Source organism: Gekko japonicus, unplaced genomic scaffold, assembly GCF_001447785.1.
Source record: "Gekko japonicus isolate JY-2015 unplaced genomic scaffold, Gekko_japonicus_V1.1 scaffold3525, whole genome shotgun sequence".
In the NCBI taxonomy this organism is placed as follows: domain Eukaryota; kingdom Metazoa; phylum Chordata; class Lepidosauria; order Squamata; family Gekkonidae; genus Gekko; species Gekko japonicus.
This window is the reverse complement of record NW_015161516.1, coordinates 93161-105711: the sequence shown is the minus strand read 5'-3', so window position 1 is coordinate 105711 and position 12551 is coordinate 93161. Positions and strand designations below refer to the sequence as shown.

At 47.5% G+C, this 12551-nt stretch overlaps 1 protein-coding gene across 1 annotated transcript in view; it reads right to left on the bottom strand.

The window, feature by feature from the left end:
• Nucleotides 1-12551, bottom strand: part of LOC107125788 (carbamoyl-phosphate synthase [ammonia], mitochondrial-like) — a gene marked incomplete at its 3' end in the record, with an annotated part of 90389 nt that overhangs the window by 38348 nt on the left and 39490 nt on the right. Inside the window, exon 3 of the mRNA XM_015429251.1 lies at nucleotides 8832-8941. Within this exon, the coding sequence (XP_015284737.1) occupies nucleotides 8832-8941 (110 nt within the window). The remainder of the gene's footprint in view (nucleotides 1-8831; nucleotides 8942-12551) is intronic.

The window sequence follows — 12551 nt, the reverse complement described above, 5'->3', positions numbered from 1 at the left end:
TGGCACCTGGTATTTCTGGCCACTGTGTGACCCAGAGTGTTGGACTGGATGGGCCTTTGGCCTGATCCAACATTGGCTTCTCTTATGTTCTTAACGGGCCTCTGGGGCGGGGGTTTCTCCGCCCCCCGGGGGGACTGGGCAAGCCTATTGCAAGACCTCGCTCAGGACTTGCAGACGGAGGGGAGGCCCTTTGTGGCTTCCTTGATTTAGTCTACCCTTCTCCTGTTGGGTCTTCCTCTTTTCCTGCTGCCTTCCACTTCTCCTAGCAGTCTTGTCTGTTCCAGTGGGTCTTGTCTTCTCACGATGTGACCAAAGTACGATAGCCTCAGTTTGGTCCTTCTAGCTTCAAGGGGGAATTTCTTACTCTAGAGGCCTGCCTTTTAAACTACAGCAACATACATATGAAGCCCCACCTTAAAGCAGAGAAATAAAACACAGACAAAATATTTACATAGCGAAACACCACATTGGTGGCTTACTTTTTTTGACTTGCTAAATTGGGCAAGAGGGACACCATGCCTCTTAACGCGTTGCATGAGAATATCAGACATGCTGGAACAGACAGTGATCCACGTAGTCCAGCCTCCTGTCTCACATCGCAGTTATCTAAGCATCCGACCCGATGGCACCTGGTATTTCTGGCCACTGTGTGACCCAGAGTGTTGGACTGGATGGGCCTTTGGCCTGATCCAACATTGGCTTCTCTTATGTTCTTAACGGGCCTCTGGGGCGGGGGTTTCTCCGCCCCCCGGGGGGACTGGGCAAGCCTATTGCAAGACCTCGCTCAGGACTTGCAGACGGAGGGGAGGCCCTTTGTGGCTTCCTTGATTTAGTCTACCCTTCTCCTGTTGGGTCTTCCTCTTTTCCTGCTGCCTTCCACTTCTCCTAGCATTCTTGTCTGTTCTAGTGGATCTTGTCTTCTCTTGATGTGACCCAAGTATGATAGTTTGGTCCTTCTAGCTTCAAGGGGGAGTTTCTTACTCTAGAGGCCTGCCTTTTAAACTACAGCAACATACATATGAAGCCCCACCTTAAAGCAGAGAAATAAAACACAGACAAAATATTTACATAGCGAAACACCACATTGGTGGCTTACTTTTTTTGACTTGCTAAATTGGGCAAGAGGGACACCATGCCTCTTAACGCGTTGCATGAGAATATCAGACATGCTGGAACAGACAGTGATCCACGTAGTCCAGCCTCCTGTCTCACATCGCAGTTATCTAAGCATCCGACCCGACCGTAAATGATATTACAGGAAATCGCCATTTATCCTCTGGTTAAAACATCTGAGCTGAACAGAACTGCTGTCAGTTCTAGCCCCGTGCTGGTGTGAGCTACCAGCCTTGTCCCCAGCTCTCCGTCTACCCAGCGGTTCAAAAGCTTCGGCGAGTAGATAAACTGGGTACCACTCCTTAGAGAGGGTGGGCACACTAAACCCCACCGGTGGGGGAGGTGTAAGCCAGAGAACGGAATGTCCAGCTCATAAGATCGGAAGCCTAGAAAGAACTCTTCGGCATCAAGGAAGCCTGTAATGGGCCATTCTGGCCAGGCAGTGGCAGTGTGGCGTTGCGACTCGAAGCAGACCTGGAGAAAGCTGACGTAGCGGAAAAATGCTGTCTGGAACATGTCTGACCCTACAGCTGAACAAACTCCCCATCGGCTGCAAACGTGTGTGATTTAAAGATTTATATGTTGTCCTCCCTTACCCCTTTGAATCATTGTTAGTCCTGTGTGTTTATGAGTAGCTGTAAATCGCTCAGAGCCAGCAGCTCTGCAGGATTGAGCGATTAATAAATTGAAAGATTATTATTATTATTATTATTATTATTATTATGCTATATATTGAACCTCGGTGTTTTTGTATATTTTATGGCATCATGCCTCGTACATCGCCCAGAGCCTGGCGCAAGCTGTGATAGGGTGCTTAATTAATTAATTAATAAGGCCTCTCCTTCCACGCAGACAGCTGTGGACTTTCACCCCAGTGAGTTATTGGAACTGAGTTATTACAGTCCACTGGTCTTGGCTGTGGCCCAACAGGTTAGTCAGGAGAAAAGGAGGGCAAATGAGGACTCTAAGACAGACAGTGTTCTGAATTGTAAAGCATGGGGGAGACCCTTGCCAAGACTAGGGGCATTTTTCCCCCAATCTATTTATTTAAAGATTATTTTATTTTATTTATGCCACCTTTCCACATAATCAGGGTCCACGTGGTGGCAAACATAAAGAACAGTAAAACACCTGAACAATTAAAAATATAATTAGAAGGATAAAATAATTCAATTAAAAACACAAAGACTACTAAGCAATACTGGTTAGACCTCACCTAATGTATTGTGTTAAGTTTTGGGCACCACAATTTAAGAAGGCTATAGGCCGGGGTCCAACATACCTGAGGGACCGCCTTTCCCCACATGTTCCCCTGCGAGCACTACGATCGGGGACGCAACATCTCCTGAAGATTCCAGGCCCCAAAGAGGCCAGGGCCTTTGCCTGATTTCTCCCCGCATCTACTCGATCCTGTTTTTTGAGGATTGAGTAGACGCTGGGGAAATTGGGCGAAGCTGCGGGGCAAAATGTGGCCGTGCAGCAAATAGTAGGAAATTGACTAATGTAATTGGGGCAAAATTGGGCCACTATCGTACCATCATGATTAACTGGCCCTGGGAAAGGAGAACGAGAGTGCCACGTGGAGCTGATAACACTGAGTGGATATACTATCTATGACACGCCATCTTGGTGAAAGCCTTTGTTTTAGAACATCTAGAGCACTTAACATGTTGTAATTTTGTAATAATGGTTTTTATGGTTTTAACTGTTATATGTGTTGGCGTATGCCTATTTGTGAGCCGCCCTGAGCCCGCATTGCGGGGAGGGAGGGCTATAACTTGAAATTATAAATTAAATAAATTTTTTAAAAAGCTGGAACGTGTGTCCAGAGGAGGGCAACGAAGATGGGGAGGGGTCTGGGGACCAAGTCCTCTGAGGAAAGGCTGAAGGAGCCTGGGTATGTTAAGCTTTGCCCGATTCTCCCGACGGTTCGGTGATCCTCAAAAAACAGGATCACGAAACCGTGGGGAAAATCGGGCGAAGCCGCACGTCAAAATGCGGCCATGCAGCTTCCAGTGGGAAATTGACCGACAGAAGCAGGGCAAAGGGAGGCGCGGCCGCAGCGCAACTCTTGTGTGAAATCGATCAAGGTATATTTAGACCACCACCCCACCTGCCCTCTGTTTCCTTCTGGACTGGGGGCATGTCCTAAGATGCCCTGCCTCGATGCCAACGCCCTCACCACATTACCAGCCACGCCTGGTGTATTTCAATCTTAACTGATGGTGCTGTAGAGTTGTAAGCTAGCACCAACGGAGCCTCACAACTCTCGAAAACTTGTGCAAGGAGATTTGGTTTGTTGCATCTCCATTCTGATAACTGCCAAAGCTCAGCAAAGCAGATAAAGGGGGTGAAGTCACAGTATGCCTGCCTGAGACCCTTATGCAAGAAGAAGAGGAAGAAGAGGAAGAAGAGGAAGAAGAGGAAGAAGAGGAAGAAGAGGAAGAAGAGGAAGAAGAGGAAGAAGAGGAAGAAGAGGAGATTGGATTCATACCCTGCCCTTCACCACCCAAAGGAGTTGACAATCTCCTTTCCTTTCCCCTCCCCACAACAGACACTCTGTGAGGTAGGTGGGGCTGAGAGAGCTCTCTCGAGGACTGCCCTTGAGAGAACAGCTCTGAAAGAATTTATGACTGACCCAAGGTCCCACCAGCCGCTGTATGTGGAGGAGTGGGGGATCAAACCTGGTTCTCCCAGATTAAAGTCCGTGCTCCTAATCATCACACCAAACTGGGTCTCTGAGGCACACTAAAAATGAATATATGCATTGGTACATGAGCAAAAGGGTAACCTTAAATGTTCCACTGCACACTGGAATCCCATTGGTCCCCACGATGCACACAATACGTTTGGTTACCTTTTCAGGTGAACTGGACAACGTGGATTTTCCATGTTTGTACAGCTTCCATTTGTACGCATGTATTCAAGATGTATGTGCATGGAAAATCCACGTGTTGCCCAATTCAAATGAAACAGTGACTACATGTCTTGAGTGCGTTGCAGGGACCACATGCTCCTCCCGAGATGTGTATCTGAAGAGGGCAAACAGCCTTGTTCAATTGTGGTGGGTTCTGACAAAAATGGGAGCCACTCCGCACGAAAACCACCACAAAGAATGGTCCGCAAATAAATAAATACAGTTTCAGTCACTGGGCTGCCACCGTTGAAGGGGAATTAATCCATCAGGTGCTGCTCGGTTTTTGTGATGTGACAAGATTTATTGCCCATCATCTATCACAGGGAAGAAAACTCAGCTGAACCTCCATCATCCTGATCTATATTAAACAGCTGCTTGTTGGCAGGTATATTAACACAGCCAGTAATTAGTGCTGTCAAAAAGTATAAATAATCGCCTTCAGACCACAAAACCTCGCAAACAGATCTCTTCTTGCGCTGAAATTTAGTGTGGAACGTTTTGAGAGCTCTTCTCGTCTTGTGGTGGTTTGCACACACCAAGGCTGGAGTTTGTATAGGATCACAGAATCATAGGGTTGGAAGGGACTTCCACGGCCATCTAGTCCAACCCCCTGCACAAGGGAGGGAATTCACAAATACCTCCCCCTCCACACACACAGTGACCCCTGTTCCGTGTCCAGAAGATAGCAAAAAACCTCCAGGATCCTCGGCCGAACTGGCCTGGAGAATATTGTTTCCTGATCTCAAAATGGTGATCAGCATTTCCCAGGGTTTGTAAGAGAGGGCCATGAGAACTTGCACCAGTGCTAAAACCATGCTCAATATTGCTCTACATCAGGGGTCATTTCGTAGAAAAAGAGGTGCAGGAGATAATTAGCATAGCTCATTAGCATAACTTATTTGCATTTTTTTAAAAACCTCCAGGATCCCCAGCCAAACTGACCTGGAGAAAATTGCTTCCTGACCCCAAAGTGGCAATCAGCATTTCCCTGGGTGTGTAAGAGAGGGCCAAGGGAACTTGCACCAATGCTAAAACCATGCTCAATATTGGCCTACATCAGGGGTCATTTCGTAGGAAAAGAGGTGCAGGAGCTCATTAGCATAGCTCATTAGCATAACTTATTTGCATGTGCCACACCCCCTGGCATGTGCCACACCCCAAAACCGTCCAGTAGCACCTTTAAGACCAAGTTTTATTCAGGTACAAGCTCTCCCTTCTCCGTGAGGACAGATCTGCACGTTCCCCCCAACCCCCAATAGCTAGGAATCCAAAACAGTCCAGTGGAGCCTGAGCGGTGGGTGTTGCCTTCTGACACACTTCCGGTGATGTCAGGGGGTGTGGCATATGCAAATAAGTCAAGCTAATGAGTTCTGCAAATGAGCTCCTGCACCTCTTTTCCTACGAAATGACCATTGGTCCTACTGCATTGTTTCCTGGAGGTCTTACGCTGCCTGAATGAATTTTTAAAGCTATTTTGACGTAAATGTATCAGCACCTTAAGAGACCAACAAGGTTTTCAGGGCAGGAATCGAGTCAAATCAGCTTGATTAGAGCAGAGGGGAAGTGGTGGATGGAAATGCCCCTAAGAATTGCCTCTCTGCTCTCGTCAGGCTGCCTACAATGTGTGCATGGTCCCTTCGCTTCCTTTGAAACGCCCCTCCCACCTTCTGACTGGGATAAAAAGACACAAGTCTCCATTCCTACTGGTGTCTGATGAAGGCAGCGTTGACTCTAAAAAGCTTCTTATGTTGTTACAGAGCTGGAAGAAGCACAGTGGAAGGCAACAAAGGTGACGAGAGGGTTGCAGCCCCTTCCCTACGAGGAAAGTTTGGGACTTCTCCGTTTAGAAAAGGGACGGGGCGGGGACACATGAGAGAGGTTATTAAAATTACACAACATGGGGTGAAGAGAGCTGACAAAGAGAATCGTTTCACCCTCTCCTAAAATACTAGAACTCGAGGTCACTCGAGGGCATCCAATGATGCTAATGGGCAGTAGGATAAAAGGAAACACTACTTTACATAGAGAGTGATTAAAATGTGGACATCGCTGCCAGAAGATGTAGTGATGGCCACAGGAATAGACAGCTTTCAAAGGGGATTCGATAGATTCATGGAGGATAAAGTCTGTCAGTGGCTACTAGCCATGGTGACTAAATGGAACCTCTACATTCAGAGGCACTAATCCTCTGTATCCCAGAGCCAGGAGGCAACATCAGGGGAAGGCCTCGGCCTCTCTGCCCTGTTGCTGGCCCTCCAGAGGAACTGGTTGGCCACTGTGTGAGACGGGATGCTGGGCTAGATGGACCACTGGTCTGATCATAGAATCACAGAATGTTAGAGTTGGAAGGGACCTTGCAGGTCATCTAGTCCAACCCCCTGCACTCTGCAGGAGCATAGCCAAAAGAGAGCCCTACAACATACCCGGAAGACGGTCGTTTAGCCTCCGCTTGAAAACGTCTAGCGAAGGAGCACCCACCACCTCCCGAGGCAGTCTGTTCCACTGCTCAACCACTCTGACAGTTAGGAAGTTTCTCCTGATACTGAGCTAGTAACGACTCCCTTGTAATTTCCACCCATTAGATCTAGCTTTGCAATCCGGAGCAAGAGAGAATAGATCTGCTCCGTCTTCTACATGAGAGCCCTTCAAATACCTGAAGGCTGCAATCTTGTCCCCTCTAAGCCTTCTCTTTCCTGGGCTAAACAGACCCAACTCTTTCAGCCTTTCCTCCTAAGACTTGGATTCCAACCCTCTCACCATCCTGGTTGCCCTCTTCTGGACACGCTCCAGCTTTTCCAGCAGGGCTCTTCTTAAAGTGGATTCAAATCTAACAGTTCTACTGCAGCCCAACATGGCTACCCTCTTGAAATATTTTGTAATGCGCCTTGAGTCTCACCAAGAAGTGCATACAACAATTAAAGAAAATAAAACCATTAAAAAAAATCATTTGATACTCTGAAAATAAGAATAGTAAGAATTAAATCCAGACATTTGGGCACCACGAACACAATCTCACTGTCTTTCCTCTGCGTCCTCTTTTGAGGAACACCCTCCCTTCCCCTCTTCCTGCTAGCCTTTTGGCCTGAAATGGCCTCTTTCCTCTTGCCATTCCAGGACGAGCTCCCACTTGACCTTCGTGGAAACCTCACAAACACTCTCAATTATCTTAAGCAATAAAATGTGACTAATAACATGATTGTGATAAGGAATCGATTAAGGAGCAGAATGCTTCACAGACTCACACTAAGTGACACGCACTTTCACACACTAAGCGACACGCACTTTCTACGAGCAGTTTACAATTCAGGAGTGAAAGGGGAGCAGGGGTGAGAAAGAGACAAGCATTCAGCAGAAACAGAGCCACGGTACGCCGTTCCAGAGAAACCACACTTTGGTTTCCCAGATCCATATATTTATACACAGAAATGGCAAGGTCTATACATGGTGGCTATGCTTCCTCAGCTTCTTGCAGGACGCTGGTCAAAAATCACCCACATATGAAAGAGATCACGACCACAAAACTGACTCGCCACACCTACATAACATACAATATCTGCATACCGGGACAGCCAAAAGCTACCACAAGTAGAGACGCTCGAACACTTGCCAGTTCGGCTCACTTCCTGTTTGCCGGTAGTGATCAGGCAGCCAATTAATCAACAGGCTGTTAGGCTGTTCACAGCCTTATTCTGTGTATTTGTTGGAGGAGGCTGCTTGCAGCTGTCAGAAAATGGCTCCCAGCTGATGAGAGTTTCCCTGCTGGGGAAACTTTACTCTGTACAGCAAAGAGTTTTGTTTGTTTGTTAGTTTTTTGAGAAGGGAATCAGGAGCTGACATCCAGCCTTGTTCCTGGAATTCTCTGGAAGGCAGTGTGAAATTGGTTTTTATACAAGAACACAGGTGACAACTAAACAGGAAATGAGATAAAGTTTCAGTTACTACTCTGACACCAATAGGGTTCCCAAGTACCTACCTACGATCCAGCGGGGGACACATGCTTCCCCACCGGAAGATTCTTGCTTGGAACACAGGCGCTGCACTATTCCGTCGCCCAGACGTGACGTAGGCACGTAGCTGGGCGATGCTCTGGTAATGGGACTGGAAACTTGATGGTATGACAGGGGTCCTTTCCTGCAGGAGCGCACAGGAGCGGAGCTCCGGCAGTAAAGAGCCCAGGGGGCGGGCACATGCAACAAGCCCCACCCCCTGCTCCCAGCAGCCCTTAGTCAGAGCAAGAAGCAGCCAGGTAAGTTGCAGAGCCCCCCCCCACGGCCCCACGGTCCAAAACAGTCCAGTGGCATCTTTAAGGCCAAGTTTTATTCAGGTACAAGCTCTCCCTCCTCTGTGAGGACAGATCTGCACGTCCCCCCCCCCCAATAGCTTGCAATCCAAAACAGTCCGGTGGAGCCTGAGCGGTGGGTGTTGCCTTCTGACACACTTCCGGTGAGGTCAGGGGGCATGGCATATGCAAATGAGTTATGCTAATGAGCTCCTGCACCTCTTTTTCTATGAAATGACCCCTGGGTACAGTGGAAACCTGGGCACACTGAGGTATCACAGTAATACCAGTGATTGGATACAAATGCATTAAACCCTAAAAATCGCTCCAGGTGGGGGGGGGAGCAAGATTTTGGAGAAGAGAATCATAAGTATGTGAAGAACAACAACTCCCCCCCCCAATTCTCCAAACGGTTTGTAGGCCCATCAATCCATTCCATGAAATAAAAATGGGCAGTGTTTTGTTTGTACTGAAATATAAGAGCATAATCCGGAATATGACCAACTGGTCATTCTCCCTTACCCAGCGAGGCCAGTGTTGAACACAACTTCTCCAGCAGTAGAGGACGGATGACCGAAGGAGTAGCCCTTCATCTTGGTTCCATCTTCCAGCACCAAGTTGGCTTTCTGTGCCTAAAGACAAATAGCCCACAAGACAAGATGTTTATATCTCTCCAGTGCCTTTGACCTAATTCCGTTAGACCCGAAACTGGGGTTGGCATTACTTACTGCTCTTATAAGCAGGTACAAGGACGCACTGGAAAAATTATTAGCTGTTGTAGATCTTCCGGGCTGTCTGGCCGTAGTCTTGGCATTGTAGGACCTGACGTTTCGCCAGCAGCTGTGACTGGCTGTTGGATCCCCAAGCATCGAGAATAAATCCACGTTTCAAAGAAAGCAAAGTTTATTTCAAAGCATTGGAAAGACACTCAAACACGTTCTTTGTTAGAACTGGGGACCAGCAGTTAGGGCAGACATGATAAAGGGATTCAAGTTAGATACAGAACCAATGGATAACGTTCCCGCCGGCGGGCAGGAGAAAACGGTTCCTTGCTCAGATCTTGGGAACCAGGCAAACAGTAGACACAACACAGGTGCAGTTCTCAGGCTTGAGAAATAACAAGCTGGCAGCGAAGCATACTCTCCCCCTCACATCCTCCAGTTGTTTTACTTTGGCATTACAGCAGGCAAACACATAGGTCAGCTGGCAGGGACAGGGATCACATATGTACAACCAGAAGTCACACAAAACACCATGGCAGCTTGCTGACACTGGCATCCTCAGATGTATCACACAGAAAGAGGGAGTACTCTCCATGTCAAGGTGAGAGGGGAAATGGTAGGCAGGTAACTTATATCTACTCAGGAAGGTGGGGTAGGGCTGATCGTTCTGACTGAAAAGCCTACAGGGTTGCTTATAAGTCGGCTGCCCCTTGACCGCACTTGCAACCACCATCAATATCTGACTTAGGGGGAGGGGAGATCTTATGGCAACCCTCTAGGGTCCCCAATGCCAGAGACATTCAGAGGTGGTTTTTGCCATTGCCTGCCTCTGCGTAGTAACCCTGGGCTTCCTTGGTGGTCTCCCATCCAAGTACTAACCAAGGCCGACCCTGCTCAGCTTCCGAGATCTGATGAGATCGGGCCATACCAGGTCAAGGGAAGAGATGTTCATAAGACAATATCCTATTTACAAAAAACTTGGATGAAAGAAGGTCAGATAACAGAAAACATGGCAAGCAAAACTATGAAGGGAATAGAGAAAGTTAAAGTGATCAAATGTAATGAAATGGAGCATAAATCCTTTACAAAATGGTGCAAAACACCAGCGCAATTGGCAAACACGTTCCCAGGAGCGAGTCCCATGTGCTGGCACTGTAAACAGGCTAAGGGCTGGTTTTCCCACATGTGGTGGGAATGCCCAGAGGCTAGAGCCTTTTGGGCAAAAATTTTACAAATTATAGCGAAAATACGCAAAGTCTCATTGACCATAAACTTCAATCTAATGCTAATGGGTACAATTGGGAACCCAGCAGTAAGTAAGGAGAACCAAGCTACATTTAAAGCCATGATATTAGCTAGTAAAGGAGTGATTGCTCTGGGCTGGAAGGACAAGAGTAAATGGACAGTAGAAATCTGGCATAATTATTTGTTTGATTTCATACAGTCGGACATAATTGCGAAGCTGAGCCGGAAGACCATATGGGCAGAAAAGACCAAAGAAATCAGGACGAAATGGAAGACCTACCTAGAATGGATACTAACAGAAGGAAGAAAAGACATTCAGTGCAAGATTCGGACTTTGTGCCCGTGGCTGGGATCAAAGGACTTGTGAACTGAAATAGCAAGGGATGGGTGGGGGGAGGGGGAGGGTTTATAAAGTGATATGTAGTGTACAGGACAAAAGTTAATATGTAATATACACAAAACTTTACATAAAGATATGTTGGAGATGTAGGAAAAATACAGGGTCATATCTCCACATCTGGTGGAGATGTAAAAAAAATCCAAACTTTTTGGAAAAAAATAAATAAAATATTCTTAGACCTTTTAAAAACTAATATCCCGTTAATTCCTGAAACGTATCTACTTAACATGATACCGGACACAATAAAAGAACACAACCATATAATTACCTATATTTTAACAGCGGCAAGAATATTGATAGCAAAGCGTTGGAAAACTAAAAGTATACCATCTATAAAAGAACTTAAGTATAAAATCCTGGAAGTTGCAGAAATGGACAAATTAAATGTAGAGCTACAAAATAAATCGGAAGAACTTTTCTGGGACAGGGGGAGAATAATTTACGACTGGCTGAGGATAAAGAAGATAGTTTGAATATGAAATTAGGCTAGTTAGAAGAGGACAATGTTATAGAAGATAGGAAAATGTTACGTTATGAAATGTATAAGAGTGGCACGAATGTGTAGAATGAAAAATGGAGGGGGGGAATGAAAAAATAAATTAAAAAAAAACTACATAAAAAATAAAAATAAAAAATAAAAAGGGAAGAGATGTTCAGCAGCGCTTTGCCCTTGCCTGCCTCTGCATAACCACCCTGGACTACCTCGGTTGACTGTCATGCAAAGACTTGGCTTCCAAGATCTGACAAGACTGGGCCAGGCTAGCCTGGGCCATCCAGGTCGATGCCTCATCATTGTGTGATGTCATGGCACCCCCACGGGGTATTAAAGGGAAGAGAGGTTCAGGAGCGCTTTGCCATCGCCTGCCTCTGCATAGAAATGTTGAACTATCTGGGTGGTCTCCCACCCAAATACTAGCCAGGGCTGACCCTGCTCAGCTTCTGAGATCTGAGGAGATGGGGCTAGCCTAGGCCATCCAGGTCAAGGGAAGAGATGTTCAGAGGTGGTTGGCCATTGCCTGCCTCTGCGTAGCCACCCTGGGCTTCCTTGGTGGTTTCCCACCCAAATACTAGCCAGAGCTGACCCTGCTCAGCTTCTGAGATCTGATGAGATCGGGCTAGCCTAGGCCATCCAGGTCAAGGGAAGAGATGTTCAGAGGTGGTTGGCCATTGCCTGCCTCTGCGTAGCCACCCTGGGCTTCCTTGGTGGTTTCCCACCCAAATACTAGCCAGAGCTGACCCTGCTCAGCTTCTGAGATCTGATGAGATCGGGCTAGCCTAGGCCATCCAGGTCAAGGGAAGAGATGTTCAGAGGTGGTTGGCCATTGCCTGCCTCTGCGTAGCCACCCTGGGCTTCCTTGGTGGTTTCCCACCCAAATACTAGCCAGAGCTGACCCTGCTCAGCTTCTGAGATCTGATGAGATCGGGCTAGCCTAGGCCATCCAGGTCAAGGGAAGAGATGTTCAGAGGTGGTTGGCCATTGCCTGCCTCTGCGTAGCCACCCTGGGCTTCCTTGGTGGTTTCCCACCCAAATACTAGCCAGAGCTGACCCTGCTCAGCTTCTGAGATCTGATGAGATCGGGCTAGCCTAGGCCATCCAGGTCAAGGGAAGAGATGTTCAGAGGTGCTCTGCCATTGCCTGCCTCTGCGTAGCCACCCTGGGCTTCCTTGGTGGTTTCCCACCCAAATACTAGCCAGAGCTGACCCTGCTCAGCTTCTGAGATCTGATGAGATCGGGCTAGCCTAGGCCATCCAGGTCAAGGGAAGAGATGTTCAGAGGTGGTTGGCCATTGCCTGCCTCTGCGTAGCCACCCTGGGCTTCCTTGGTGGTTTCCCACCCAAATACTAGCCAGAGCTGACCCTGCTCAGCTTCTGAGA